Below are 26,661 nucleotides of genomic sequence, written 5' to 3'. Positions count from 1 at the left end.
GTGGAAGTCTGTTGTGGCTTATGTTTCTAAATGACACAACCATAAAGCAGCCCACAGAATATACAAATATGTCTTTGATAAGTGAATGTTGGCTCCCACAATGGCCTGTTAAGTTATTGCAAAAATAATTTACTGCATAATATGTCAGATTAGAACATGTTATAAGCACAAAACTGAAGGGGAAACAATAAAAACAAAAATTAAAAAACAAATACTAAATTAAGTTAAAGGATATTTCTTACTATACTATATAATTGTATAATGTTGCGTTTGATTGCAAAAGAAAACCCACCAAGAAAAAAAGAAAGAAAGAAAAAGAGAGAATAGAGTTTGATTTATTCAAAACACATTCTTTTCTTTTATTTAAGCTGTAGCGAGATTCAAATGGACAAAAGAGAAAGAAAAATATTACAGATTTGTTTTATTAATCATGAATAAACTTTATTATACACAACTCTAAATTTCAGTTGGTCTTAGTCAGATGTGTTTTTAATTAAATCCTGCAACACTGTGCTCGCTGCCATCACTTTATATCTTAGTGTGCAATTCAAATATATACTTATTACAATATTTTTCCCCCTTAACTCTCAACTCGCGTTTTTAAAATGTCTGTGATCATATTTGTCCGTTGACTTCTGTCTGGGCCTCGAACGATTCATCAGACAGGTTGGCAGCCTCCAACTGATGCTCCAGACTTTCATCATCGCCTCTATTCTGATCAACTCTTATCTTAAACTTAGTGATGAACTCATTACTGGCCAGCGCGCCCTCCTTTTTAGGGCACGTGGGCTTTGATAACAGCCGGCTTTCCAGTCGCTCTGCAAAGAAAATTCACAAAACATTTCTTATTTGGTAAGCTTGTTAACAAATTTTAGTTCAGTTTTGCTGAAAGTTATAGCATGCATCAGGTAAGAAGCAATTGGTTTTTAAAAAGCATATACATTCCCCAAAACATTTTTATTATGTGCATTTTGGAGAATAAAAGATTGTACACAATTTCCCTTTTTAAAGTAAAAAGATTATTAAGTCTAATTCTTACTTATTCAGTAGATTAAAGTATTGAAACATCATTATTCATAAAATATGCACATTACAAAATTAAAGTTATTCAAAAATTACTCAAGTACTTACTCCAATACTCACATTATTCAAGTACATTTAATTTTTGCCAATGTAATGTCACATAAAATCTTAATCTGAATAAGGGATTTGAACCCCACTGTCACGGCCAGGGGATCAGCAGGCCGCTGACTAGTAGTGTTCTCTCTCTCTCTCTCTCTCTCTCTCTTGCTCTCTCTCTCGCTCTCTCGCCAGGGCGGAACTCATGGTGGGTTCACGCCCTCGGCCCACGCCCCTCTGAAGAGGAAACACCTGGGCCTCATCAGTGCAGCCAGCATTTAAGCCAGGGAGTGGCTTCTACTCATCGCTGGATCGTTGTGTGTGACTCGCGTCAGTGCAGCCCGGCTCTGAGCAAGTTCTCTTTTGCTTCCCTGTGCAAAACCTCTAACGTGTGTTTCCTTCTGTACATAGATCCCCTGGACCCGACTCTGCATTCCCCGAGCGGATTCCCTTTTTGTGTGAGTGTTTGGAGAGAGAGTCAGAAGAGGAGCAAGTGTCTTTTCCCTACCTGGATTTCCCCGGAGCCTTTTCCCTGTCACCGCTTTGTATATAGCACTATCCCCTGCACTGTTTGTATATACACCTGGTGGAACTGTAATAAATACTGACTGTGCCTCTGAGTCCTGCGTGTGAGTCCTCAAGCGAACCGTGACACCCACACAGATGAGAGCTTAGCAGTGAAGCTCTCTCTTAAAATTTGAGTTATAAAGTCAGAAGTTATCACTGACAGAGATCCATGTTCTTTTAACATAAGAAAGAATATTTGCTGAAATTGACATTAATCCAAGCCCTTAAAACGCCATTTTGGATTAAGCATTTCCTTTTAGAAAAGTCTTCAATGAGCAGGAAGCTCCAGTACTGAAAAAAGAAGCCAACATCAACTGCTAAACGTGCTAAAAGTAAGTAAGTCCCCGTAGACTCCTATGATCAAAACACATACAGTATAAAAGTTATAGGTTACAGATCTGAAAAGTAAAACAAATGTCAAAGTGCAAAAAGACTTATGGTCCCATAGAAGTCTATTCCATTTGCCTGGAATTAGGTGAACACCTTTGTGACAAATTTAATGGCTCAGTCATTTGTTTCATGTCATATTTAATAAAAGACTGACATGGTGGCATGTTGAATTGTCCATTTTGCACATATTTGGTCATTCTAAGCGTCAGAAGGGGAAAGATCATTCTGGGAATGCCTACTGGCGAAGGATGTGTGACTGACAAGTCCAGTGTGTGAAGTTTAACTACAGTCTAAGGAGCTTGGAAAGAAAAGCATCTGGACTTCTTTAAGTTTCTTGAAGATGTTTCACCTCTCATCTGAGAAGCTTCTTCAGTTCAGAATTTCTTCAGAGAACTGAAGAAGCTTCTTGAATGAGAGGTGAAACGCTCTTCAAGAAACTTAAAGAAGTCCAGATGCTTTTCTTTCCAAGCTCCTTAGACTACGATGACCTGAACGACTGAGAACCTTAACAGACAGTTCTTCCCTTCATTCATCATGACTGATTTCAAAACACCAAGATGGCAGTCGTGAAAACACTCATCTTGAGTCTTCATGGGACTACGGTGAGATCAGTTATGCCTCTTATGATGCTGTCCCAGACTTCAAAGCAGTATAAAACATGTTTGCAGCCTGTAACAACTGTGCATGCGGTTATTTTTCGTTTTAAGATTTCCGTGTTTAAATCATAATAAGATTTAGTTTTCATTTTAATTAACTTGAGGTGAGTCAGATTCTTTCATTCAAGTCACTGAATGAATCTCTTGACATGTTTGGGGGTAGGTGCCTTTTGTAGCATTTTAATGCAATTATCTGACAGATTATATGGTCTACACTGTTATTAACTATACTAACACTCTGTTCCAGAAGTCTGTGCTGCAAAGAGGCAAAGTGAATACGGCACCTGCAGGAGTAATGGGGGTCATCAGTCGGTTCAGCTGGATGTTCCAGTGCCGTACATGTTGACTGGCATTCCTCAGCCTCTCCTGAACCTCCTGGAAACAAAAATCATGCAGGCATCCTCATCAGTGTTGTTTTAGAAGAGCACTAAATAAGATGCTGCTCACAAAGCCAGTCAAAACAAACTTGTTCACCTCCAGACGCTGGTGGCTTCTTTGGCGAGATGCCTGCAGATCCTGGAGTTCCTGAGAGGCAGAGTTGAGGGCTGAGGGGGTGTCCTGATCGGGACTGCCATCTGACAGCTCCTGTATGGGGCTGAGGTTTTGCATTGTACGTTGCTGCTCCTGGAGGAGCTGGAAATGTTTCCTCTTTTCATCTTCAGCCTGCAGCAACCTGAAGGAGGGGAAAAAGGGAAGAAGCATCTGAAAATGTTAATACTTCTCATGGATATATCAGATCTCCATCACAAATAAAATAAGTTAGAAATCCATTGTTACCGCTCAAGCTCCAGTCTGGCCCTCTCCTCCTCCAGCCGAGCCTGGATCTCCATATTAAGGGCAACTTCCAGCTGCTGCTGTGTCAGCTCCAGCTCCCTGATCCTCTTCTTCTGTTGTTCAGCCTCCTTTTCCTTCACCTGCATCTCAGCCTGCATGCTGTCTTTTATCTATGCACACACACAGCTACATAAACAGATGCACCAACAGAGCGGTATAAACTGACCTATTCCTGAATCACCTTTTCCTGGACTGTCATAACCATTTTTCCAAATCATTAAAGACTAGGTGTGAATTTTATAATGACAGTCAACATTTTGCTGCAGTTCTCAAAGATCAAAGTCAAGGAGAAAAGACTCTGTACATAATTGGTGTCAAGTGGAAAACTTTTTTTTTACCATCTCAGCCTCTTTCAGCTGTCTTTCCAGTTCCATCTGCACCTCCCTCTGCTTCCTCCGCTCTCTCTCCTCTGCCTCCCTTCGGCGAGTTTCCAGTTCCCGTGCATGCTGTGAAACAGATGAAAGAGCCATTGTTTGGTTTGTGTTTTCACCTCTATCCAGCAGGTACACCAACAGTCCAGCATAGAGCGGCTGAGTGAATGTGGTCTGGACTCTGTGGAGGAGAGTCATGGTTTCAGAGACGCTGTAGAACATAGGTGTCAAACTCTGGCCCGCGGGCCAAATTTGGCCCGCAGCCTACTTACATTTGGCCCGCGAAGCCATACCAAATTACTATCAGAGCTGGCCTACTGGTATTATACAGCTAATATATATATTGTTTAGTATTAAGCTTTGCTTGTTCCATATTCAGTTTTTCAGCAAAACGTGTTTGAGTCCATAAGAAAAGATTCATTCTTATATCTGGAGGAATAAATATATTTCAATAAATATTAACGTTAGCCCGCGACTTTGTTCCAGTTTTGAATTTTGGCCCACTGTGTATTTGAGTTTGACACCCCTGCTCTAAAAGAACAATAAATGTTTTTCCACAAAAAAGCAAAACCAAAGGCTCTGAGCCTGGCCTTTTAACGGCTTCACCTACTTTGGAGTTTTTTAAAAACTTCAATACTAGCGTTTTATCTTTCCTGACTTTGTTTAACTTTACTTTTAAATAACCCTTTAATCTCTGGGAAATAATAAAATCATCTTCAGTTTTAGTTTTTTCTTGAGCAAAATACATAGAAGACAGCAGATGCATCCAATAAATTTCTCCCGAGTAGGCTGACTCAGTCAAAAAGGCTCACTGTCTGGTGATATATCTTAATCTCGTGTGGTTTTACATTGCTGTAAAAACTTTATTACTACAGATATCTAATAAAAAAACAAAACTGCTGTCACAGCCACTACAAACACAGACTTACATTGAGTTCTATGATCCAGAGCATGGTGATGAACAAGAGGTCAAAGGTGACAAAGAGGCAGAAAGTCCTCCTCACATCCGAGATGCATTTCTTCTCTCCGATGTCGTACGCCTCCAATCTCACAGAAACGGCCGGGGAGTTGACAGACCCCATGCCTGTTCTGACAGGGATCTGTGAGTAGCTACCGCTGCTGCTGCCTCCACCACGTCGGCCTTCCATCGCTGGCCACCCCACCTGGGCAGGGCTGGCCCCACCTACTGGTCAATTTTAGGAAAGAGTCAGAGGTGGAAGATCATTGGAGCTGGAAGCGAGGCTGGTGTTGGTGATGTGGAGTCACTGTGTGGAGGTTAAAAGCATCACTGCATCTGTAGAAAAGAAGATGAAGAAGGTAAAGAAATGGCAATCTCCTCTCAGGGAGTAAACCTCAGCGATTTTCTAAAGCATCTAAGTCTTTGTAGACATAATAAAAATTCTGACAATCGTCTGCTTCTTTTTTTGAACAACATAGTAAAGCAGAATAAGCTCCATCAGGCTGTGGATTTACATTGTTGAGTTAGATTTTATAACGATTTGTTCATAATACAAAGCTTTTAGAGATCTTTGCGCTTTGCAGTGCTAAGAGTGTTTATGTTTCTGGTTTCTGAGAGCAGAGCTAAAAACAAAACAAAACAAAACACAAAACAAACAAAAAAACAAGCACAACACAACCCCCCCCCCCAAAATCTAATTCAAACCACTAGTCATGCACAAAACCAACCATATATATGCAAAGTTGTTGATGCTCTCTGTATGGTTGCCACTCAAACTCTTCACCGTATCTCAAAGACTGAACCCTTCAGGAGAAACTCATTTCTGCTGCTTGCGTCTGTGATTTCTTCACTACTCAACGTTTCTGAGATCTGGAATGCAGATCGACTAGTAAATCAAAACGTTCACCTTCTGGCTCAGTTCTCCCGTCACCACCACAGTCTAGTGCAACACCTGAGGTGTCGGATGTCATCCCAGCCTGTTCACATCCAGCAGTAAACTCTCTACTACATGGTGATTGTTCGGATGAAGCCAACAGAAACACAATGTCTGAAAAAAACGTTGTATTACATCTTTTTCTTCATGTAAACGAACGAAACTTCTCTCAGATCCATCAGTCTTTTCACTTACTCTTGAGTTAATTAATCAATGTTTGCATTTCTTACCATTTCCTGCATGAAGAGATTACAACAGCTGCAACTCATTATTTTACAGTACTGAAGTGAGCAGCTTCAAATTGCTCTTTCACTTATAACTGAGCTTAAATTGGACTTTTCTACTAAAAAAACCCTGTAAAAATCACTGTCACATGACCCAGAAAAAGATTTCCGTTATCATCTAGCTTCAATGACTTTTGGACCTCATACCATTAAACATGTTTACACTGTCTTTGGTTTAAGAAACTGAAACCAGTTGTGCTTTTGCTTTAACTGTCAGCTGCTCTGATACACAGAAAAAAAAGGCAGGATGGAAACGTGATTTGTACAGTCTGGTCCCAGCAGGTTTTCTCTGGTGATGTGGTTTCACAGTCTTGTGACTTTCATGTTTTACATGAATTAGTCTTTTTGGTTCACAAAATGCATCTATTTTAGGGCTTTAGTCAGGTTTAAATGACTGTTAATTACCTGAAAAATAAATCTGTTAAAGAACCATTCAGTCACTTTGTAATGGGACGTATCTTCAGCACAATCGTATGTACTGTGCACCTGAAACTAATATCGTTCACCATTTGGCGCTTCCTTCTCACATGCCAGAGAGCTATTACAGTTACACCGCAGATGGTGTCTAAAACAATTTAACCCTCAACTTCCTAGCAGTTGCATCATTACATTATTTCAGCATTTGCAGTTATTCCAACTGTTTTATTAATCCTTAACATACTTTTCATTTACTTGTTCAACTTTACAAAATGCCAGTCAAAAAAAAAACCCCCAGAAAGCATACGGGACATTGACTGTCATTCAAACCTGAACTTTACCCAGTATTTTCCACATAAATCAGCTAGCACCAACATTAAAACCAATTACATTTGCCACGCTGCAATGGATCCTGGTTTTTATGTGGATGTTGTTTTCACACAGACTGCCCTACTTAAACATTATTACAGCCAAATTACACCTCCCATATGGCAATGGCACTCCCTGACGGCTGCAGCTTCCCTTGGAAGTCTAATGCGTCAGACCGGAGCTTAATTACTCAGGAACAACAACAACAACAACAAAAAAAGATAAATCCACATATACATTAGCGTCTGAGTTGCAAGGGCCAGCAGTCAAAGCAATTTTAACTTACATTTTATTTAAACATATGGGATCCCAGCACCACCCTCTCCCCAGCCACCTACTCCACCTCTTCCAAAGTGAAGGTGTGGTATCAGGGTGCTCAGCCCCGCCGTGAGATGTAATGTCTCCAGCACGTCCTGGGTCTGCACCAGCTTACAAAACAAAGAAACAGATTAGAGCTGGGGACCTGTCGCTGTTCTAAATGTCTTTGAGTGGTTACAATTTCCACTGCTTCAAATCTGTTAACTAACAAGTTTCCATTTAAATATGTGTATGAGACTCCAACGTATTTACAAGTAGTAACCTCCAGGTCTGAAAAATTAATCCAGAATGGAAGTGCAAACAACTAACAGGAGCAGTTCCTCTGAAAGACACCAAGGCTGGTGCCAATTCCCGCAGTTAGAGCAACAAATACTGAGGCAGCAGTTTGAACAGGCTTGCCAAAGCTGGACACAGCGGAAGATTGAAAAGATGTTGCTGGTCTGATGACTGCTGTGACATTCAAATGGTAGGGTTAGAATTTGGTGTAAACGACATAAAAGAATGAACATCTTGCCTTGTATTAACATTTCAAGTTGCTGATAGCGGTGTGAGAGTGTGGAGAATATTTTCTAGGCATACTTTGAGCCAATTAGTACCAGCTTAGCATTGTTTAACCACCACAGCCCAGCTAATGCTGACCATGTCTATCACTTTATAACCACACTGTACCCATTTTTTGATGGCTGCTTCCAGCTCAAATCATCTCAAACTGGTTTCTTGAACATGAAGATGAGTTCACTGTACTCCAATAGAGCATCTTTGGGATGAGGTGGAACGGCAGATTCAAGTCAACAATTAATGAACATGACTTCATGACGCAGTTCTGTCAGCAACAGGGGTCATACCTGCTATAAACAAGGTGTACCTAACAAAGTGACCAGTAATTGCATATATGCTGTTATGATGGATGTTTATAATAAATATTAACTGAGAGAGAAAAGATACACCAAAGCTACTCTAGGGTAGTAACAAAACGAGGGAAATTAACAAACTACATCTAACTGTTTTGGATTCAGAACAATTATTTTCAGCCTTTTATAAGGATTAAAATTTATTTCTGGATTAATTTTGGCAGCTTGAACTAGTTAAAGAAGATGCTGCCTATCCTGACATTTACATGAAAAGTCAAAACTACTATTTAAGCACAATGACGACAGACTCTAGGCAGACAATCCTGTAAAACATGGAAATATGAAGCATCTCTGATGGCTCAACACAGTAAGAAGAAGGGATGGAAATGATGTATAACTAGTTGAATACTGGAATCAGTGTTTTAAGCTGTGATGTAATAAACTAGTGGTGGGAAAATGAAAAAGAAAGAAGACAAATGTTTCCCTTTTGTGTTTTCCCGATTATGTCTCCGATATGCAAGACATCATCAACCACAGAGGCAGCACTGCGAAAACAGAAAATCCGAGTGGGCAGCTGGCAGAGGAAATAAACAGCTTCTTCGCCCGCTTTGAAACACCACAACAGCAACACTCATCTGCTTCAGCCCTGCTCCCATCCTCATCCTCACCTGGTTCCTGCACCGCTCCACTCACTGTAACAGAGCACGATGTCAGACGTGTGCTCCTAGCAGTGAACCCCAGGAAGGCGGCCGGTCCAGATGGAGTACATGGCAAGGTACTAAGAGCATGCGCACACCAGCTCACCCTCATCTTCACCAGACTCTTCAACCTCTCACTGGATCAGGCAGCCATCCCATCCTGTCTAAAATCAGCCACAATCATCCCAGTGCCGAAGAAGTCTCCCATCTCCAGCCTGAATGATTACCGCCCTGTGGCCCTCACACCGGTAATCATGAAATGCTTTGAGAGACTAGTCCTTCAGCACATCAAGGATTACCTCCCCCCAGAATTCGACCCCCACCAGTTTGCATACCGTGCAAACAGATCCACAGAAGACGCCATCGCCACAGCCCTCCACGCTGTGCTGAGTCACCTAGAGCAGCGGCAAAGCTACGTCCGAATGCTCTTTGTGGACTACAGCTCAGCCTTTAATACAATCATCCCGGACATCCTCATCACCAAACTGGTCACTCTTGGCCTCCCTCCTCTCACATGTGCCTGGATAAAGGATTTCCTCACAAACCGGCCCCAGACTGTAAGACTCGGCCCTCATCTCTCCTCCACTCGCACACTGAGCACCGGCTCCCCACAGGGCTGTGTGCTGAGCCCCCTCCTGTATTCTCTCTACACCCACGACTGCAGTTCGACCCACAACAACACTCTCATCATCAAGTTTGCTGATGACACCACGGTAGTCGGACTCATCTCGAAGGGAGACGAGGCAGAGTACAGAGAGGAAGTCCTGAAGCTGGCAGCATGGTGTTCAGAAAACAACCTGGCACTGAACACTAAGAAAACCAAAGAGCTCATTGTTGACTTCAGGAGACACAGCACCGACTTGGCCCCCCTCTACATCAACGGGGAGTGTGTGGAGAGGGTCCACATCTCAGCGGTCATCAAGAAGGCCCAACAGCGGCTGCACTTCCTGAGAGTCCTCAGGAAGTACAAACTGAACTCCAACCTGCTGCTGACCTTCTACCGCTCGTCCATTGAGAGCCTGCTAACCTACTGCATCACGGTATGGTACAGCAGCTGCACCAAAGCAGATAGAGTGAGGCTTCAGAGTGTGGTCAAGACAGCACAAAAGATCATCGGCTGCCCTCTCCCCTCCCTGATGGACATTTATTCCTCCCGCTGCCTCAGCAGAGCAGCAAACATTATCAAGGACAGCTCCCACCCTGGCTTCAACATGTTCAGCCTGCTTCCCTCAGGGAAGCGCTACAGGTGCATCAACACAAAAACCCACAGACTCAAAAACAGTTTCTTCCCCAAAGCGATAACCACCCTGAACTCACACATGCACAGATAACACAGCCCCCCACTTCCCACTTCCTCTATGGACCACCACTGTGCAATACCAGGAGCAAAGTGAAGGAGGAGATGAAAGCAGCACAGCGGGAGGTGAAACGCTGCTTGAAGGAAGCAAAGGACACCTACAGGAGGAAGGTGGAGCAGAAGTTGGAGAGGAACAATATGAGGGAGGTCTGGAATGGTGTGAAAACCATCACAGGCCAAAACACCAAGAACAGCACAGTGGGGGGGACTGTGGAGAAGGCAAACGAACTCAACAACTTCTTCAACAGGTTTGACCAGCCCACAACCCCCCCACCCTCACCCTCACCTTTACTACAGAGCCCTCTCCCTACTCTCCTACCTCCCTCGCTTCCCCCCCTCCCTGACACTATGACATCCTCCCCCTCCTCCTTCTCCAACCCCTCTCTAAACAGCACCACAGCCTCTCTCCCCCCCTTCCAATCATCTCCCAGTGTCACAGTGGATCAGGTCAGGAGACAACTGAGGAAGCTTCTCCCCAGAAAGGCAGCAGGCCCAGACAAGGTGTGTCCTAGGATGCTAAAGGCGTGTGCTGCTGAACTTGGGGAGCCGCTACAACGAGTCTTCAACCTCAGCCTGCGACTGGGGAGAGTGCCCGCCCTATGGAAGACATCCTGCATCGTCCCGGTCCCCAAAAAGAACCGGCCCAATGAGCTGAATGACTTCCGACCAGTGGCACTGACGTCACATCTTATGAAGTCTTTAGAGCGGCTCTTCCTTAACCTCCTCTGACCACAGGTACAACATGCCCAGGACCCACTACAGTTCGCCTACAAGGCAGATGTCGGTGTGGAGGATGCCATCCTGTACCTCCTACACAGAGCCCACTCACACCTGGACAAGGGAAAAGGCACGGTCAGGATCCTGTTTCTTGACTTTTCCAGTGCCTTTAATACAATCCGGCCCTGTCTGCTCCAGGAGAAACTAAACAGGATGCAGGTGGACCCCTGCCTGGTCGCTTGGATCTCCGACTACCTCACTGACAGACCACAGTATGTCAGGCTGAAGGACATCACCTCGGACACTGTGGTCAGCAGCACAGGAGCACCACAGGGAACTGTGCTGTCTCCTCTTCTCTTCACCCTGTACACCTCTGACTTCTGCTATAACTCTGAATTATGCCATATTCAGAAGTTTGCAGACGACACAGACATCATGGGGTGTATCTGGGATGACCAGGAAGAGGAGTACAGGAGCCTGGTGAGGAACTTTGTCACATGGAGTCACACAAACCACCTGCAACTCAACACTTCAAAGACCAAGGAACTGGTTGTGGATTTCGGGAGGTCCAGACCAGGTCCACTGCCGGTTCAGATAGAGGGAGAGGAGGTGGAGGTGGTCAACACATACAAGTACCTCGGGCTGTGGGTGGACAACAAACTGGACTGGTCATGCAACACGCAGCACCTGTATAAAAAAGGCCAAAGCCGACTGTACTTCCTCAGGAGGCTGAGGTCTTTCAACATCTGCAGGAAGCTCCTGAGGATGTTTTACCAGTCAGTGGTCGCAGGAGTCCTTTTCTATGCTGTGGTGTGCTGGGGGAGCAGCACAGCAAAGAAGGACTCATCCAGGCTGGAGAAACTAATCAGGAAGGCGGGCTCTGTGGTCGGCATGAAGCTGGACACTCTGGTGACAGTGGCAGAGAAGAGGACCTTAAAGAAACTGATGGACATTATGAACAATGCCGGGCATCCTCTGCACACGGTCGTAAACAATCAGAGGAGCCTATTCAGCGACAGGCTGCTTCTCCCAAAGTCAAAAACCAACAGACTTAAAAACTCCTTTGTCCCACACGCCATCAGACTGTTTAACTCCTCACTGGAGGGGAGAGGGAGGAGAAACAGGGGGACAAGGGAGGGCGGGAACAACTGAGCTGTAGGTGCTTCTCTACACTGTGCAATATTTGCAATATTTGTTTTTTGTTTTTGTTTTGTCTTTTTTCTTATATTTGACTGTGCAATAATCACTGTGCAATATACTCACTCAAATGAGCAATTGTATTTATCCATATTGTATATTCTGTATCTATATACAGGGAGTGCAGAATTATTAGGCAAATGAGTATTTTGTCCACATCATCCTCTTCATGCATGTTGTCTTACTCCAAGCTGTATAGGCTCGAAAGCCTACTACCAATTAAGCATATTAGGTGATGTGCATCTCTGTAATGAGAAGGGGTGTGGTCTAATGACATCAACACCCTATATCAGGTGTGCATAATTATTAGGCAACTTCCTTTCCTTTGGCAAAATGGGTCAAAAGAAGGACTTGACAGGCTCAGAAAAGTCAAAAATAGTAAGATATCTTGCAGAGGGATGCAGCAGTCTCAAAACTGCAAAGCTTCTGAAGCGTGATCATTGAACAATCAAGCGTTTCATTCAAAATAGTCAACAGGGTCACAAGAAGCGTGTGGAAAAACCAAGGCGCAAAATGACTGCCCATGAACTGAGAAAAGTCAAGCGTGCAGCTGCCAAGATGCCACTTGCCACCAGTTTGGCCATATTTCAGAGCTGCAACATCACTGGAGTGCCCAAAAGCACAAGGTGTGCAATACTCAGAGACATGGCCAAGGTAAGAAAGGCTGAAAGACGACCACCACTGAACAAGACACACAAGCTGAAACGTCAAGACTGGGCCAAGAAATATCTCAAGACTGATTTTTCTAAGGTTTTATGGACTGATGAAATGAGAGTGAGTCTTGATGGGCCAGATGGATGGGCCCGTGGCTGGATTGGTAAAGGCAGAGAGCTCCAGTCCGACTCAGACGCCAGCAAGGTGGAGGTGGAGTACTGGTTTGGGCTGGTATCATCAAAGATGAGCTTGTGGGGCCTTTTCAGGTTGAGGATGGAGTCAAGCTCAACTCCCAGTCCTACTGCCAGTTTCTGGAAGACACCTTCTTCAAGCAGTGGTACAGGAAGAAGTCTGCATCCTTCAAGAAAAACATGATTTTCATGCAGGACAATGCTCCATCACACGCGTCCAAGTACTCCACAGCGTGGCTGGCAAGAAAGGGTATAAAAGAAGAAAAACTAATGACATGGCCACCTTGTTCACCTGATCTGAACCCCATTGAGAACCTGTGGTCCATCATCAAATGTGAGATTTACAAGGAGGGAAAACAGTACACCTCTCTGAACGGTGTCTGGGAGGCTGTGGTTGCTGCTGCACGCAATGTTGATGGTGAACAGATCAAAACACTGACAGAATCCATGGATGGCAGGCTTTTGAGTGTCCTTGCAAAGAAAGGTGGCTATATTGGTCGCTGATTTGTTTTTGTTTTGTTTTTGAATGTCAGAAATGTATATTTGTGAATGTGGAGATGTTATATTGGTTTCACTGGTGAAAATAAATAATTGAAATGGGTATATATTTGTTTTTTGTTAAGTTGCCTAATAATTATACACAGTAATAGTCACCTGCACACACAGATATCCCCCTAAAATATCTAAAACTAAAAACAAACTAAAAACTACTTCCAAAAACATTCAGCTTTGATATTAATGAGTTTTTTGGGTTCATTGAGAACATGGTTGTTGTTCAATAATAAAATTATTCCTCAAAAATACAACTTGCCTAATAATTCTGCACTCCCTGTATGTGTATATGTGTATATATGGTGTATTTATGGTTATATCCTTACTCTCATTCCCCTTAATGTATCTGTAACATGCAACTTCTTTCAGTGCTTTGCTACTGGAAACTGAATTTCCCGGAGGAACCCACCCAAGGGATTAATAAAGTTTCATCTAATCTAATCTAATCTAATCTAATCTAATCTAATCTAATCTAATCTAATACCAATTCTATGTGCAATAACTCAACTGTATATACATAACACTATTTATTACATATTACTTACGGCTTGTATATTGTATATTGTACATTTTATATATATATATGTTTTTCCCTATGTTAATACTGTCCATATGTACATAGCGCTGCAGAACTGTACCCCCCCCAGCATGTTTACACTGAGTAGGAGATGCTCTGTATGTCATTGTACAACTGTATAGTGACAATAAAGGCATTCTATTCTATTCTATTCTATTCTATATTTTAAAAAAAACAACTATCTATCATGTACAAACTCTTTACAGGAATAAACCTGAAACCAATTGTTCTGCTGGGGAAGTTTCGTAAGCGGTACGAAGTTTAAAAAACAACATTCACCTGAGGGAGGCCCCCAGGAGCTCAGGTCTGACTGGTTTCAGCGACCAGAAACTGGAATGTACGGTGAGCAAACTGTGTTAAAATGCAGTGACTGATAAAAGACGGATGAGCACCATCACCATCACAATTAGTTGATCAATATTCTCAATAATATAAAAAAAAAGGCTTTCTCACAGACTGTATTATAATACAAATACAAACCACACATGGATTATTGCATGGTCCTGAAGCCAGCAGCGCCCTTGGTCATGAGATTTGTTTTAAATGTTTGCTGTATTATTGTTTTTAAATCATTGGAGTATACAGATTTTAAAAGTGTTTTATGATTACAATAGTTCGTAAAGTAGCAGAAGTATTCACACATCACAGTGACGCAGGTTAAAGGTTAATTATCAACCTTCTGTGGAGGAAATAAGGTGCTTGTTGTGCATTACGTTCAACATTTTCCTAATGTACCTTCAAACAGCTAATACCGCTTGAGCATTCCTGTCTGTGCCTAATGTCAAGTCATAGTCATGTAGTTTCTCTTTTCAAGTTCTTCTTGATGAAAATCACACTTTAACCTTTGACTTTCATAAATGATGTGACAGACTTAACACCATGTTAAGTCTATTTGGCAAATTCTGATCAATTATGAAGGATTATCCAGAATATTCTGACCGGCTACCTTTGATAACGCAGAAACAGAAATCTTGAGTTGTGGTATCAGGGTGCTCAGCCCACAGATATTGAACTTCACATACCCCATCTGCCTCCATTTGGGACTGCAATGGCCTTAAAAACCCTACACATATCTTCCCTACTTAAGTGCAGCCTTTTTTCTAATGGAATTACAATATCGGCATCTGGTCTCTGACTTCTCATCAATTGTGTGGGCGTCCTTTAGAGGACATTTCATCGGAATAAAGGCAAATACGGTGGTGCCTTTATCTGCAGAAATATGTGGCCTGTAGCCAGTGGGTGGGGCACCACATGCTCGCTCTCACTGTTAGATTGGATAGAAAAGTCTGCAGCAGGACAAGCGAATATTAATGACGTTTCTGAGTGTTTCGATTCCATCAAGAACAAAAACAAATCTTAGCTAACCAACACTCACTGGGTTTTAGTGGATTACTATATTTCACAGAAATATTACAGAAACAGTTTCTTTGGTACAATAATCCAGCTGTGCAGAAATCAGGGAGTCGGGAAGAAGCAGCTCATTAAATTCTGTGCTTGTTTAAGACTGAAGCACATATTATATTATCATAATACCAGAGCTGAACTGGATGACTCATTCCTCATTAAATTACTTCAGATGTTATTTAAAAAATATGTATATTTTATGCAAGTGAAGCTGCTTGTGCTGCCACCTAAACCAATCATAACGTGGCCTCAAATGTTAAAGTAACCTTATGAGCAGAATCTGATATAAGAGACTATCAGTTATGGAGACAAAGATAAAGGCAAAAAAAAAAAAAACTGTATTTAAATTAAATAAGCAAACTGATATGAATGAACCTTGGCTGTCAGCAACAGGTTCTTGGCTGTCAGCAACAGGTTCTCTGAGCAGAAACGTTGGCAAACTTAACATATCTCCTGAAAACGGCAGCTCTCCGTGGATACTAATCTTTGAGAGCGTGTGTGGGAAACCGTCCAGAAGTGGTGGCTCGTCATTTGCGACCTCTCGAAAACTCAGAAGTTGATGTTTTTGAACCGTAGCGGTGAGAGAGAGGAAGGACGCTAGCATCAACTAGCTAGCCGGTTGTCACGGCAACGCTACAAGAGCGTCTCTCAGCATGGGCCCGAAAAAAGTTCTGTCAGCCGAGGAAGGTGACGATATTAAGAAGTCGCTGGAGTTTATGACAGAGGAGATTTCTACTGTCAAACTGCAGCAGAAAGCCATCCTGGACCTGGTCGAGGAAGTTAAGGCTCTCCGCATCCAGAACGCCGAGAAGGATCGGCGGCTGGCGTACCTGGAGAACAGAGTGGCGGATTTGGAGCAGTACACCCGGATGAACGATGTTATCATCACGGGGCTTCGCATCAAACCCCGGTCATACGCCCGGGCGGTCGCCGCTGACAATGTAGGAGAGCCAGGAGAGGAAGATGTCAACTCCACGGAGCATCAAGTGGTTACCTTTCTACGGTCCAAAGGTGTGGAAGTGGATTATAACAACATTGAGGCTTGCCACCCTCTACCCCGAAAAAATGACAGTGACAAACCAGCCATCATTGTGAGATTTGCTAACAGAAAACACAAAACAGCACTGTTAAAACAAGGAAAGAAACTGAAAGGATCCGATGTCTTCATGAACGAACATCTGATAAAAAGAAATGTGGACATTGCCAGGAAAGCACGTTACTTGAAGAAACAGGGAAAAATTCAAAATACATGGACCACCAACTGCAAAGTATTCATTAAACTCAATGGAACACCGGAACAAGCCAAAGTGTTGGTCATCAGAAATATGGAGGAGCTGGACAAATACTGAGGTCAACTTACTCTGGAGGTATGAATACACATGTGACGTGACACACAACACAACACATGGCACAGTCCAAAAGAACTTCATCTGCATCCGGCAACAATATCAATATAACTCATTGGAATTCTCTTTATGATAATCTGGAACTGAGAACATTTCGATACACAGACCATAATGTTCTAGACTTAGAAAAGGATATAGACCCGGAAAATAATTTCTTCTACAACATTAGCAGTAACTGCTGCTACTTCACTGATGAACAGTTTAAGCACACCATCAACACGGAAAATAAATTATCAATAATCCATTTTAATAGCAGCAGTCTGTATGCCAACTTCAACAATATAAAGGAATATCTAAATGAGTTGACAAATCCATTTGGAATTATTGCCATTTCTGAAACATGGATCAATGCGGAGAAAGGAATGGACTTTGGACTGGAGGGATATGAAGTGAATTTTGTAGATAGAAGGAACAAGAGTGGAGGGGGAGTAGCTGTTTATGTGGATAAAAACCTAAACTACAAGGTGGTAGAAAGTATGACAACTGTAATTGATAATTTACTAGAATGTATAACAATTGAAATTTATAAGGAAAAAGAGAAAAATGTAATAATTAGCTGTATATATAGAACACCTGGCTCTAGTATTCAAGTATTTAATGACTTCATAGAGGAAATATTCTCTAAAACAAATCAAAAAGTTTTGTTTATCTGTGGTGATTTTAATCTGAAAGATCCCTTTGGACTGCTGTGCCATGGATAGTGGGAGGATCTTTCCATTGATGAGCATCAGTAGTCTAATCAGTTTAGATTCTTAAATTCAACTTCATTCTTTGACTTTTCCCATTTGTCTGCAGAACAATTTCACAACATTTTGAATTCCTCTATAAACATTAATCTCGTTTTTTTCTTTTGTCTGCAACGCTTGTCCCTAGCATGTCCTCGTCCATGAAAGCATTTAATCTTATCTGAGCAATTCCTCTTGGTCTCCTGTATCACTGCTCATCATTCGACATGCTTTTCCCAGTATATCCACGGCCATTTTTGTATTTATGCTTGTATTTTCTCCCAGACTGGTAAACATCAACAGAGCTCAGCAAAATAACTTTTAGTTCCTATTTGAACTTTATTAATACAAGTGTTTAACCTTTTCATGTTTATAGTTTTATCTTTCTTTGTAAAGTCAGCTGTTCTGCTGCTCTGTATGTGATTGGTCAGATGCCCCCAACGCCACCCCTTTCATGTAAACAGGCTAGTAGCTAAAATGGGAAACCCTGGGTTACCTTATAGAGTTGATAACTAGCGTCATGTGATCACTTAGTCTGATTGACAATGTTGGGATAAGTTAATCAAGATAACAGAAAGATTTCTTGAGTATGATGAACAATGAATTTAACTTCTAAATATGACTTCCTAACACAGAATGTGATGACGTCATACGCTTTGTACTTTGATGTGTGGTGATTGGAAGTGTCTGTGTGGTGCAGCCTGGACAGACCAGACCAGCTGCACCACACAGACACTTCAAACCTCACCCGAGGACAAAAAGCACAAGAACAACAACAAAAAAAGAAAGAAAACAAACCTTAGAAACATGCAGGGTTACAGGAGAAGCCAGTCGTGCAGAGGTGAGCCTGTGCGAGTCTGAATTTAACTCCTATTTATGACTTCCTACCAAAGAATGATGATGGGAGAATTTGGATTTATTTATTAACAGATTTATTACGCATTAGTTTTATGGGTCTGTTCCACTTAAGGTCAGATTGGTGTCTATGAACCAAAATGAGTTTCACACCAAGACTAAACTCGTGTCATGGTTTGCATTATGCAGTGGTTACAGTGGTGACACTTATTAGACTCTGAAGTCTGTGCACCAGTTTTTCAGGGTCCTATAGGTGCAATTGTTGCGACCACTGTAAATGTGACACCATCACAGAAAAATTGTATAAAATCAGAAGAAGAAAGAGAACTCTAATATGATGGCTGCACACCAGCTGGATCATTATAACAACATCACATCACATGAGTAACTTCAACATGACGAGACTTCAAGGACTCCAACAATGTTCATACAGTGAGGATAAATAATGTTTTTTATTATTTATTATAAAAAGGACACAATATAGATATATAAAATGCAGCCAGAACTCCAATAACTAACATGTCCATTAATTTGACACGTTGGTTTATATATAATTTCTTTTTCTCTCTTAGCTTTTCAGCTCCACATTTTTGCCATTTCTTCCACACTCAACTCTTTTCTACAAGCTGAGCACACAGTGAAGGTAGGGGAGGGCTGGTGGCATTAAGAGATTTGATTGGGCAATCTAGGGGCCAGTTAGTTCTTTCCTTTGGTGAAAGTTGGGCTCTTCAATTCAGCATGGTACAACTCCAAAGATTCTGCAACATCAAACCCTCTGTCTGCTAATATTACATCCAGTTACAAGATGAGCTTCCCGACCCCCTGAACTACGGATGCCCTACATGACTGTTAGGACAACTTATGTATTGCAAGTATGCAGTACTAAGAATAACTTGATGTTTCTGACTTTGCATTATGAATTGTTTACCCACTGACAAACATTTCAAGTTCTACTAAATTAAAAAACAATTTGTGGTAACCTGATTATGATTCAAAAAGAATAATTAACAACACTTCTTGTAATGGTGTTAAAATCAGCCCAGCTTTTATTTTCATATGCAAAAAGTAAAAGAAAATCAGCCAACATACTGGACACATATAATTGTCAATATAATTGTTTATTGTTCAACACAATAAACAATTATACTGTCACCATGGTTACTGGTATTGAAAGCTTATTGATAATTTGTCCAAGTAAAGAATGCCCTCTCACAAATGTCATGTGACCACCTCATTGGCTTACAGAATCGTGATGTCACACACATTTAGAATCTTACCACCACTGTGATCCTTTGATCCTTTGATCCTAAAACCCTTAAATAGGGGTGAGACGCAAGAACTTTCAGTCCGTTATTCGCAGCATTTATGTGTGCAGCATTTAAACGTTCGCCAGAGAAGCCTTTTTTGGGATCCTTTTCAGAGTCACTGTTAACAGATTCCAACATGTCTCCAAGAAAACAGAAAAAAAGAGAAAACGTAAAGCCCAGCGCTCCTCTTTGCAATCGAGAAGACGATACTCAACTGCAGAAGATGTGCTCGGAAGAAATGCATGAGCAAAATCTCATGAGCAATCACAATACGCGACACCCGCCCCAGTCAGAGTACACCAGTTACATCTGGGAAAGTTTTTTTAAACAACGAGCGGAGATTATCAAACTGAGAGAGCACTGTGAGAGAAGGACCGCCGAAGTAGATAGACTGTTCAAACAGCTTCTTGATAAGGAGGATATTCAAAAGGAGAAAGAAATGGAACTCCTAGACATGCGGGGGAGGAACTTTGAGCTCCAAGCAAAGCTTAATAAAGTACAAGAAAAACCAACAGAAGAAATCCTCCAACAGAAGAAAAACGAGAAAGAGAGGGGAAAAAAGATTCAGGAGCTGCAAGTAAAGCTGGATGAAGCTCTGCAAAAAAATCAAGAACTCCTCCAAGAGAAGAAACAACTGGTCATAAAACTCCAAGGCACTGAGATAAATCAAAAAGTGCTGAAAGGAAGGGTTGAGTTTCTTCAAAAGAAAGCGCAACAGACCATGAAAAAGGAAGATATGGATTGCAAGCTTCAGGACAGCGAGAAACACAAGGAAGCCTTGCAAATAAAGCTTGATGAAGCTCTGCAAAAAAATCAAGAACTCCTCCAAGAAAAAGAACAAATGGACATAAAGCAGCGCAAACTGCAAGGCATGGAGGAAAAGCACAAAGGACTTCAGGCAAAGCTTGAAAAAACACTGAACAAAAATAAAGAGTTGCTTCAAGAAAAAAAGCAACTAGAAATTAAACAGAAAGAAACGGACTCCAAGCTTGAAGGCGTGGAGGAAAAATACACCGCGCTGAAAATAAAGCTTGATAAAACAGTGCAAAGAAATAAGGATTTCCTACAAGACAAAGAACAGCATGACACGAAACAGAAAGATCTGGATTGTGAGCTTCAGAACATCAAGAAACACAACCAAGGTTTGCAAGTAATGCTTGATGAAGCTCTGCAAAAAAATAAAGAAATCCTTGAAGAGAAAGAAAAACTGGACATAAACCAGAGAGGCATGCAGGAAAAATACGGAGCGCAGCAGGTAAAGCTTGATGAAACGCTGCACAAATATCAAGAGCTGCTTCAAGACAAAGAACAACGGGAAATAAAGCAGAAAAAAGATAAACAAATTCTCCAGAACTTTGAGAGGAAAAACCAACAACTGCAAGACCGTTATAACAAACTGAACTCCAAAACAACTGAGCTGGAGGGGGAAAAGAAAAAAGTGCAAAAACAATGCTCAGAGATGCAGAGTAAGCTCAGTGACATGCTGAGAAAAAACACAGAACTGGAGAAACTTTCCAACAACTTGAAGTGCAAAAACACTGAGGTGCAGATGTTAAAGCAGCAACTAGACAAAACAAGCAAAGACCTGCAGTGTACACTTCAAGAACTCGAGAGAAGTCAGCAGCTACAAGACGCACACAACAAATTACAACACAGTTATACAGAGATGCACGAGGCAAAGCTTATGCAGGAGGCCAAATGTAAAGAACTGAAAGAAAGGCTCGAAGAAAAACAAGCCAAATTAGAAGAAGTGGAGACAACATGCAGGAAACTCGAGAAGGAAAATACACAAACAATTGATGAGTTACGAACCCTCATCCTAGAGAAAAAAGTGCTCGTGGAAAAGATGATGGAAAAGAAGAAAAAACGCTTCCGCTTCTTCTGGAGAAAGAGCACTCCTGCTTTTTCTACTTTTTCTACTTTTCCTTCTGCTGATGTCACCCCGTCTTCCTCCTCCACCGTTGCATCGTAATTTTCACCTTAACTCCTAACACCTGTCCCATCTCCCCCCCCCCACCCCCCCTTTCTCTTTCACCCTCACCCCCCAACCAGTCCCGACAGTTGACTGCCCCCTCTAGAGCCTGGTTCTGTCATAGGTTTCTTCCTTTAAAGGGAGTTGTTCCTATCCACTGTCGCACCCAGTGCTTGCTCAGAGGGCATAGTTGGGGTTCTCTCTCCTCTATCTCTTTCCTCCTTTCTATCCCTTTCCTTTACCCTCTTCTTTACCCCCCACCCCTCCCCCCTTTTCTATTCCCCCGCTTTTCTATTTCCTTAATAATTTAATAATAAACACAATTGGCTACATTTTAAATGTGTCTGATCAACGTCTTCATTCAAGAATGAATTGTCTTTCTCACGGAGTCATGTGTATTTTGTGTTTTCCTCGGGCTGGTGATCCCCGCGGTCGTTCAGCCCCGGAATCCAGAGTTTTAGTGTTTTAATCACATTTAGTGTTACATTTCAGATCACCACAATAGGATATCCATAATTTAGGATTCAGGCATTTGTTTTAGTTCAATATCGTAATCATTCTATGACTGAGTAGTTTACAGAACCTTCAGTCTGCAGCAATAACTTCTGTTGGAGCTATTTGTTCTTATTTTTTATTATTTTGAAATTAGTTAAAGTTTGTTGTTAGTTTACTTATATTTTGGGGTTTATTTACAAGTTTATTTGTAGGTTAATATTTCTTTCAATGTTTTGTTTGTTTGATGTTACCTTGTTAAATTAGTCAGTAAAAGCTGTAGGGCCATTTTGTTTCTATAAATAAAGACACTGGTATAGGACCAGCATGCACTGGGGTGAGCCTATGGTTTTGTACTAGAGCAGGAGAAGCAGCAGGAAGTAACTAAAAATGGATCTTGTTATTGCTTGCCAAACTGGATAAAATAAACCATAAAAACGCAACTTTAAAGTTTGGACAGTGGACTTCTTTTGCCTGCGTACGAAATATTATCTCAGTGCAGCAGTGGCTTGTGGACCTTTAACTGTGGGATGTTTGGTTTGTCAAACAAAAGGAATTGCCACTACAAAAAGTAAAAAACCTGCCCGTGGACAAAGGAATAATCCTTCATTAATGGATATGTTGGATATATGGATTTCAAGGATCACCGTCGAACTCGAACAAAAGTTACTGGATCATCTGTAAGTACTCCAGACGGATTTGATGTTGAAGCCTGGATCAACATGTCACTCGTTCATCAAAGCTGGTGAGTGATAATATTGTTTAAGCCGTAAAGGAAAACGGTGAAGCTATTGGAGTTTAAAGACATTATTTCACTACAAAGACTGATGAACTGAGTTTTGATGTACTAAATTTGTGCATAATAGGATCACTAATTGAAACATGCCAACGCCCTCTGTGGAAATGTTTGTTCACTGCAATCATGTTTGCGCTTTATGCTATGGATTCTCAGTGTGCTGTGCATCTTTATAATGTTTGAAATAATCCAAGAGGACAATAAAAATGTCGGATATTAAGAGTAAACAAGAGAGTAAACAAGAGGATGACACTCAGATGCAAGCAGAGAAAAGAAGCATCAAATTTACGCCAAAAGGTTTGGATTTGTATATAAAGACATGCCAAGAAAAGCGGAGTTCAATGTGTAAGCAAGCATCTAAGTACATGGGGAAAATTTCTGCTTTAATGACCTCACATGAGAAGGTTAAGGAAGTGTCTTCTGAATTTGGGAAGTTTATTAAATGCTATCAAGATGCAAACGCTTTGCAAGAATCCTTTTTAAGTTTGCCACTGCCAGAAGATGAAGTGAAAAGGCAAAGCGCACATTTTCAGTCTAAGGTGACAGCATTCTCTGTTTTTATGGACAAAGTAAAGGTTTGGTTGCAGCAAGCAGGCGAGCCGTATACTGAACAAAGCAATACTGCTCTTAATGATCAAGCTGTTGAAAGTTTGGATGAAATAAATCCTGAAGACAGTGTCTCTAATATCTCAAGTGTAAAGCCACCTTCGAAAACATTGTCACAGCAAAGTCGAATTTCATCAACATCTTCCGCACGCATTAAAGCTGCGGCTGACAAGGCAGCGCTCATGGAGCGACTCGCTGCATTAAAGAAAAACATTCTATTGAAGCGCAAGAGGAAAAACTGAGAAAAGAAAAGGAGAAATTATCCTTGGAAACAGAGTTGGCAGCAACTAAGGCAAAGCTTCGTGTCTTAAAAATAAACTCAGTTTGTAGCTCTGAGCGTTCTGATGGAATGAACTCTTATTTTGAAAGAGGGCACGTACAAGAAGCGCCTAATTTAAATCCTTGTGCTGATACATTTGTTCCGGCAGAAAGAGATTACTCTGGTACAAATTCTGCATCTGAATCACAAGTAATCATACCTAGACAAAGTCAAAACCAACATCAGGTGGATGAGGTGATGGTAAAAGTTGATGATTCAGCTCAAGTGACGCAGCAAACACAGCCTCAGTCTCCTACTTTGACTGAGAATTGCACGAAGGAGATTGTCAATATTATGCAAAAACAAAATGACATCACTACTTTGCTTGTAAAACAAAACTTATCTTCTGTCCTTCCAGCTAGAAACATCCCTATGTTTGATGGAGACCCTTTACAGTACAGATCATTTATGAATGCCTTTGAAAATGGAGTGGAAGCTAAAACTGATAACTGGAGCGACTGTTTGCATTTTTTAGAGCAGTTCACTAGGGGGCAGCCTAAAGACTTGGTGCATAGTTGTCAGCATTTACCTCCTGAGCAGGGCTATTCCACAGACAAATATCTTCTTGAAGAACATTTTGGGAACGGAAATAAAATTGCCTCTGCATATATGGAGAGGATTGTGAGTTGGGCACCTATTAAAAGTGAGGATGTGAAAGGTCTACAGTCATTCTCTCTTTTTCTTCAAGGATGTTCGAATCTAACACAGCAAGTTGTTTATATGAAGGAGTTGGATTTGCCCTCAAATATGAGAATGATTGTTATGAAACTTCCATACAAATTGAGGGAAAAATGGAGAGTTGTTGCCTATGAACTGCAGGAACAAAATGGTCACAGAGCAGTGTTCACTGATCTGGTTGCCTTCATAATAAAACAGGTGAAAGTAGCATAAGATCCAGTGTTTGGCAACATCCAAGACTCACAATCTGGAAGCAGCTTTAAAGTTTCAAGTTCCACCAAGCAAAGAAAAAAGGGAAGTAGTTTTGCCACTAATGTCAGTACGGTTCCAGGAGTCAAAACTCAATCAACTGGAAGCAGAACAAATTCCATTGTTCTGCATAGTTGTTTGTTTTGTTCACACAGCAGTCATTTACTAGAGAATTGTAAGCAGTTTAAAGCTAAAATGCATCGAGATAAGCTGACTTTTATCAAGGAAAGGGGAATTTGTTTTGGTTGTTTAAAAGTTGGTCACATAAGCAAAGACTGTAGGAGTCGTTTGAGACACAGCAGCTGAGCAAATGATCATTTCATGCTGAAGACATCCTCAGACAGAATTAAATACATACATAAACACAGCCTGGTGCCAATAACACAGCTAATGACACTGCTGTATCACTGGCTTTACTGATTAAAGACCATATCTGAAGGAAATCTTTGAACACAACAGAAAGTGACCTTTTAAACCTGCGACACTGATGCTGCATTCAAGGACCATTAAAAACATCTGAAAGGACTTAAGAACATCAAGAAAATGTGACTTGTTTCTCTGTAATGAAGCTGTTTTAGTGAAGAAAGTTGAAAGGTCACAGAGCGACTGCTGAATCTTCTGCTCTAAACATGAACTCTGAACTTTGTGATGCTTCAGGAGGAAAACTGCTTCAGTTATTCTCTCAGATTAGTTTCATATTTTCTGCATCAGATTTGAGTGAGATCCTGGAATGAAGACAGAAGAAAAGACTTTGTTCAAAGTTTGATTTATAGTCAAACCTTCCAGTTTATTCACACAATAAAACATCAACACAATATATGAATTCATTCATTAAAATCACAGTTTTTCCTCATTTGTTTGATGATTTTGACAAAAACAAACACAAACACACACACATGGTCTGCCATACTCATAAAGAGAAATGTTGACATTTTTCAATACAAATATTCCAGAAACATTTAGAGGATAGAGAAGTTTACATTTTCATGTGGAGAAATATTTTAGTAAATCAAAATGATGATGAGCAGTGATAGCCTCCATAAACAGTCACAGGAAAGATCTCCTTTAAAAACTCAGAAACATCAAGAGAACAACTAGAAGATGTGGAGGTACCACCCATAATGTTTGACTGACAGCTGATCTCTGTGCAGAAATGATGGAGAGAAAATAAAATGAAACTAAAATACAGATTTAAACCCACAATATGAAAGACTTCAGTCTATTTCACTTTAATCAACTCAGCTGTGGCTCCATAATTTTGAAGCCAAAGTCCAGCATAGAGCAGCTGAGTGAATGTGGTCTGGACTCTGTGGAGGAGAGTCATGGTTTCAGAGACGCTGTAGAAGGACAAAATACCTGCTCTGTGATCCAGGTACACTCCTACTCTGGAGGAACGAGGACCTGAGACAGGAGTTTCAATGTTGTTGTACCGAAATGTATAACTGTTGTTGTTACAATCTAATGACCAAGATTTGGCATTATGTCCAAACCAGCATTCATTACCCCATCCTTTTCTGCTGATATTCTTGTATGCGACTGCTACATCAACTCCTTCCCCTCTCCACTCCACCTCCCAGTAACAAGTCCAGTCCAACACGTTCTCACTCCCAACTCGTCAAACGTGTGACGCATGGCCAGGCTCCCTCTGCTTCACTTATGGACGCGCAGGGTACCCCCCTCGCGTCGGGAATTGACGTGAAGGGTCCTCCGATTGAAGAGATTGCCGCGGAAGTGCCTGTTGTCGGTATATTTAGACATTTTCCAAATCGCATTGTAGTGACGTATACAGAACACAATAAATTATATAATGTAAACAACTACCTGAAAAACCGGTAGAACGA

The 26,661-nt window shown here is 41.4% G+C and overlaps 3 protein-coding genes and 1 pseudogene across 4 annotated transcripts; 3 read left to right on the top strand and 1 right to left on the bottom strand.

The window, feature by feature from the left end:
* Positions 1-313: 313 nt before the first annotated feature.
* On the bottom strand, positions 314-5,983 carry LOC146368904 (uncharacterized). Of its 2 annotated transcripts, XM_084911372.1 has the most exons (7): positions 5,803-5,983; positions 4,867-5,231; positions 3,905-4,012; positions 3,510-3,676; positions 3,207-3,405; positions 3,017-3,107; positions 314-818 (listed from the first exon to the last, which is right to left on the bottom strand). In XM_084911372.1, the coding sequence occupies exons 2-7, from the start codon at positions 5,083-5,085 to the stop codon at positions 616-618; spliced, it is 987 nt and encodes a 328-aa protein (XP_084767498.1). In that variant the 5' UTR covers positions 5,086-5,231; positions 5,803-5,983; the 3' UTR covers positions 314-615. The 2 variants fall into 2 exon arrangements, with proteins under 2 accessions (XP_084767498.1, XP_084767497.1); XM_084911371.1 differs by lacking the exon at positions 5,803-5,983 and having other exon boundaries at positions 4,867-5,343.
* Positions 5,984-15,820: 9,837 nt separating this feature from the next.
* LOC146368903 (uncharacterized) lies at positions 15,821-17,091 on the top strand. Its single transcript, XM_084911378.1, has one exon. The coding sequence runs from the start codon at positions 16,069-16,071 to the stop codon at positions 16,762-16,764; it is 696 nt and encodes a 231-aa protein (XP_084767504.1). The 5' UTR covers positions 15,821-16,068; the 3' UTR covers positions 16,765-17,091.
* Positions 17,092-18,876: 1,785 nt separating this feature from the next.
* LOC146368902 (uncharacterized) lies at positions 18,877-21,699 on the top strand. The gene has a single exon (XM_084911335.1). The coding sequence runs from the start codon at positions 19,767-19,769 to the stop codon at positions 21,678-21,680; it is 1,914 nt and encodes a 637-aa protein (XP_084767461.1). The 5' UTR covers positions 18,877-19,766; the 3' UTR covers positions 21,681-21,699.
* A 1,196-nt stretch (positions 21,700-22,895) lies between these two features.
* On the top strand, positions 22,896-24,596 carry LOC146368901 (uncharacterized; annotated as a pseudogene).
* The last annotated feature ends 2,065 nt before the right edge of the window (positions 24,597-26,661 follow it).

This window comes from Perissodus microlepis, chromosome 18 (genome assembly GCF_051167445.1).
Source record: "Perissodus microlepis isolate ML-2025 ecotype Zambia chromosome 18, ASM5116744v1, whole genome shotgun sequence".
NCBI lineage: Eukaryota > Metazoa > Chordata > Actinopteri > Cichliformes > Cichlidae > Perissodus > Perissodus microlepis.
Note: the sequence above shows the minus strand (reverse complement) of the source record. Positions and strands in the feature narration are given on the sequence as shown.